At 37.2% G+C, this 4133-nt stretch overlaps 1 protein-coding gene across 3 annotated transcripts in view; it reads right to left on the reverse strand.

Annotated features, from left to right (window-relative positions):
- Positions 1-1135: 1135 nt before the first annotated feature.
- The window catches only part of fam13c (family with sequence similarity 13 member C), a 20592-nt gene continuing 17594 nt past the window's right edge, over positions 1136-4133 (reverse strand). For all 3 annotated transcript variants that reach the window (XM_032540905.1, XM_032540904.1, XM_032540906.1), the window contains 6 exons: positions 3112-3347; positions 2887-2970; positions 2615-2722; positions 2014-2228; positions 1725-1826; positions 1136-1302 (listed from right to left, as the gene is read on the reverse strand). In XM_032540905.1, the coding sequence (XP_032396796.1) occupies positions 1176-1302; positions 1725-1826; positions 2014-2228; positions 2615-2722; positions 2887-2970; positions 3112-3347 (872 nt within the window). In that variant the 3' untranslated portion in view covers positions 1136-1175. The remainder of the gene's footprint in view (positions 1303-1724; positions 1827-2013; positions 2229-2614; positions 2723-2886; positions 2971-3111; positions 3348-4133) is intronic.

Here is a 4133-nt window from a genome sequence, read left to right on the forward strand (position 1 = left end):
CAGCATGAGTCAGTACTTCTACCATAGCAACCTTTTGCAACAGTCGTTTTTATTTTATTGTAGTCTGTGGAAAGAAAGTAGAACCATAAACTGTGTCTAGAAGAATAAATGTGAAAAAAATATTTATTTTTATTGATATACGCACACATTTTATATGTACACACATATATATATATACACACACACACACACACATATAAATGTGTATAAATATATATACATACATATGTGTGTATGTTTATGGTCATATATATATATATATACACACATATATTCAGTATATGTGTATATACACATATATATATGTGTGTGTGTACACACACACACACACACACACACACACACACATATATAATATACTGTATATATGCAGTGTGTGTGTGTATGTGTGTGTATATATATATTAGTATATATCAACAGTATATATAAATATATAAACCAGAAGTGCACAATGTCAAAATCTCTGATCATTGTAAACAACTGCTAGGGGAATTAACTTCATACAGGCAAAATTGTGGAATAAACACTAACTTGACAGCATTTGAACTTGCACTACAACGCCAAAGTTCACCAACGTTCACATATTTTCCAAGGTGAACATGTAAACTGATACACAATTTAGATCAACTATGGCATTCTTCTTAATGCATATCATAGCACAATGTAGGACACAAAAACTGACATGCACAAACATGAAAGGATTGTTTCATTGATAGCTTATACCTTTTTTTGCCAAGATAGCACTTTAAAAAAAAAAAATGCAGTTTCAACGTTAACTACAGACAACGCTGTCCAAAAATAGTATTTGGCAAAGAAAAAAGGATCGTGCCATAATATACGTACAGTTATCTTAAAATGACTTATATGTAACTAACATCAAGTTGTTACGGCTCATCATCCTTGACATAAATTAGTGCTACATAAAATATGCTTGCTACATCAGGTTTGTAATGAGATGCGTCATAAATGACAAAGGATGTGTTTTTGGGATTAAAAAACTGCAGTTGCGCGGCATTTCAGTCAAATTGTCACCAATTTTCATTAGTTTCCTTTATGTAAAGTGCATCAACATAATGAGCATGGCATGAATCAAGACCAGACCCACCGACTTCACAACTTGATTTTTCAGAAATAATCGAGTCATAAGTTAGAAAAAAGTCCCACTGTGAGTTAACTCAAATGGTCTTGGTTGAGTCCTGTTGTTTACTAAGCAGGGCCTCAAGTAGACGGAGCTTTGCTTTGAGGTTCTTATACTGGCAGTACTCCTCTGCCATTGGTCCACGGTCCTCCTTCTGACAAGGCCTGGTAACATAACAATAAATGGAAGAAAAAAAGATAGAAACATAAGGCAAACCTGCAGCAGCTTCCATAACTAGGTTGATAGTCCCTATGTTGCCTTACTCAGATAGCTTTGTACAGTGTGTATTGTAATCAAAAAGTTGCTGTATTTACTTTGGAGGACTAACATGTACAGTACAAAGGATGTGAACAGTTCAGAGCAAACGTCTATCTCTTTGTCTCTGTGCTGTATTAACGTTAAAAAAAGTGTGCATTACTCTGTCGTACCATTATGGAATTTCTTTTGTGGATGTTTTTTCTTTGTTTTTCACAAGGAATTGTTGAAAACCAAACGTTCCAAGTTTATTAAAAGACAAAATAAAATGCAAAAGCCAAGATGTTTGGATGTGTTGTGTCGTCTGTTTTTGTGTGTGTGTATCTTTTACCTGCCGGTCTGTGTGTAGAAATGGTCCTCAAACTCTCGAAGCGCCTGGTGAAGCCTCCGCTTCTCTAATCGTGCTGTTCTGAGGTGATCCAGTAATTCTGGTCTGTCAAGAAAGAATAAAAACATTTCTTAGATCTTTTAAATTGTCTGTAAATGTGTGAACTTATGACAACAAAAAATTCAAAGCAAAAAAACAGCCATTAGTTGAAAAAATGTCCAATTAAAATGTCCAGTAGCCATAGAGCTGTTGATGCCACACACACCCACACCCGCACCCACACCCACAGTACCTGGAAGCTTCATGTAGTGTTGCCAAGGTGATGATCTGTGGCTGGAAACACTTCACCTCCTCCAGTGGGGACACAAGAGGCGTTTCAGATATTTCTAGGGAAGACAGATGCAGCGACTCATCTAAAGACACACACCTGGGAGATATCAGTCGAAGTGGCTGCAGCATGGGGCTTTGCTGTTTGGGATTCTCGTCATCAGAGCCCTCCTCCTCTTCCTACACACACAGACACACACACACAGGGATCACCAATCTGTCGTAGTTTTAACTAATTTTGAAGGAAGGAAGGAAGGTAGATAGGTAGGTACCAAATTGATTCCAAAATGGGAAATTACGGTGCTACAGCAGCAAAATCACAGATAGGATCACACATAAATACAAGAACTAATATTCAAAAATAGAGGTCTCACAATCCTTTGGTGAAGCTCTTATATCTGGCCACTAGAGGGCAAGAGAGTGACACTCTTCTGTATGCCATGGTCAGTTCCATCCACACCTTATTTTACAGTCTATGATGAACATGAGTGAAATACGCGTTTTTTGTAAATTCTAGAGATCCCATCATTCTTTTATTTAAAATGTAGTATGATATGTTTACTCACAATGGTCGTAATGACTGTTGAAACAGCTGAAGAAGAAAACAGCAGCTGCTTGAGAAGACGGTAGCGATCATAAAAAGGTTTCATCAGAGTCCGCTCCTGCCTGGTACTCTGAAGATACAAACAGAAACCACTTGGTTTCTTAGTGGTAAGAAAGAACAAGAGGTCAAATATGTAAGGACAAGAAGAAGGTAACTAAATTACTAAAGTGGAGCCTGCAAGTAAAAAAATAAGACAACATATAAATATAAGGGAGTCATTTAGGCTGGACTTACTGGTCGTCCGTGCAGACTCTCAAAGTAGAGCAAACACTTCTGCAGGCTGGTCTTCTCCAAAATCATCTGGAAATGGGACATCTCCTGCACATACAGGCACAGCGAAAACTGTTAACGGGTAATCAGTCCGGTCAACACAGTTCATAGATTATTGTAATGCTCTGTTCCAGTCTTTACTGTTACTGTTTTTTTAGTGTAGTGTTAAAGCATTTCTGCAATACCAACCATGACGCTATCAGGCAGGCTCAGCTCTTGTCGTCTTTCCTTCAGTCTGTTGGTTATAATGTTGACAGTTTCCTCCACATTTGGCTTGGTGTTACTGCTATTGTTAAGTTGTTGCAGCTCAGTCCCTGTCAGTGCTGCCTCCCTCTGGTCTATGTTGGTGCTGCATGTTTCAGCTGATCGGTTGAAGTCTACCTGCCCTTTCAGACCCCGTTCTTGTGATTGTCTTAGCTTCAGCTCTAAAAGATGACAGCAGTTCAAAAATGGAAAACAGGGACAATGTGATGTTGCAAGCAATGAAGTAAATTTATTCAAGTACTGTAAATAAATGCAGTTTCAGTTCAGACACTTTAAAAGTTCTATTCTAATTTATACTTCTGCTCAAATGCATTTATGTGACAGCTGTACTTACTTTTCCGATTAAGATTTTACATCAAAACCACATGAGAAGGTTACAAAATACAATGCATTATTGTTCCCAAAATTTCTGGCCTTGGCCCCTTATAAAATAAAGCAGCATCTAGTTTGTCCTGTGTCAAATGTTTGATGTCTGAGTTGTTAGCAGCTCCACCAAAGAGTGATTTCCCCTCTAAACCTCTCAAAGGGTTTATTTAAATAACAGTTCAAGGCCCAAAGAGGTAAAGCTCTCCATTATTTCATAAAAAAAGCAAATATGAGTTGGGAACCACTCAATCAAACTAGCTGTATATAAAGTAGTTAAAACTATCTCCACCTTGTCCAGATACAACAGTAAAATGGTATTTATGCATTGATGCAATCCTTATTAATTAGCATTCATCTCATACAGTATATGTCAGTCACAGGGACTATTTTCTGCAGTATGAGTATAAGTCTTTTACTTTTCCTTAGAAATGTTCCGATACCGTACTGGAGTTTATGCACCAATCTGATACTACGTAATAAAGTCCTAAAGAAAATCTATGTTAAAGTAGTTTATTTATGTTCTTTTTCCGTTATGACGGACTTTCAAACTGGATATTAAAAGAAGGTTCTGTGGCATTTAT

The sequence above is a fragment of the Etheostoma spectabile genome, chromosome 17, assembly GCF_008692095.1.
Source record: "Etheostoma spectabile isolate EspeVRDwgs_2016 chromosome 17, UIUC_Espe_1.0, whole genome shotgun sequence".
NCBI classification, from domain to species: Eukaryota; Metazoa; Chordata; class Actinopteri; order Perciformes; family Percidae; genus Etheostoma; species Etheostoma spectabile.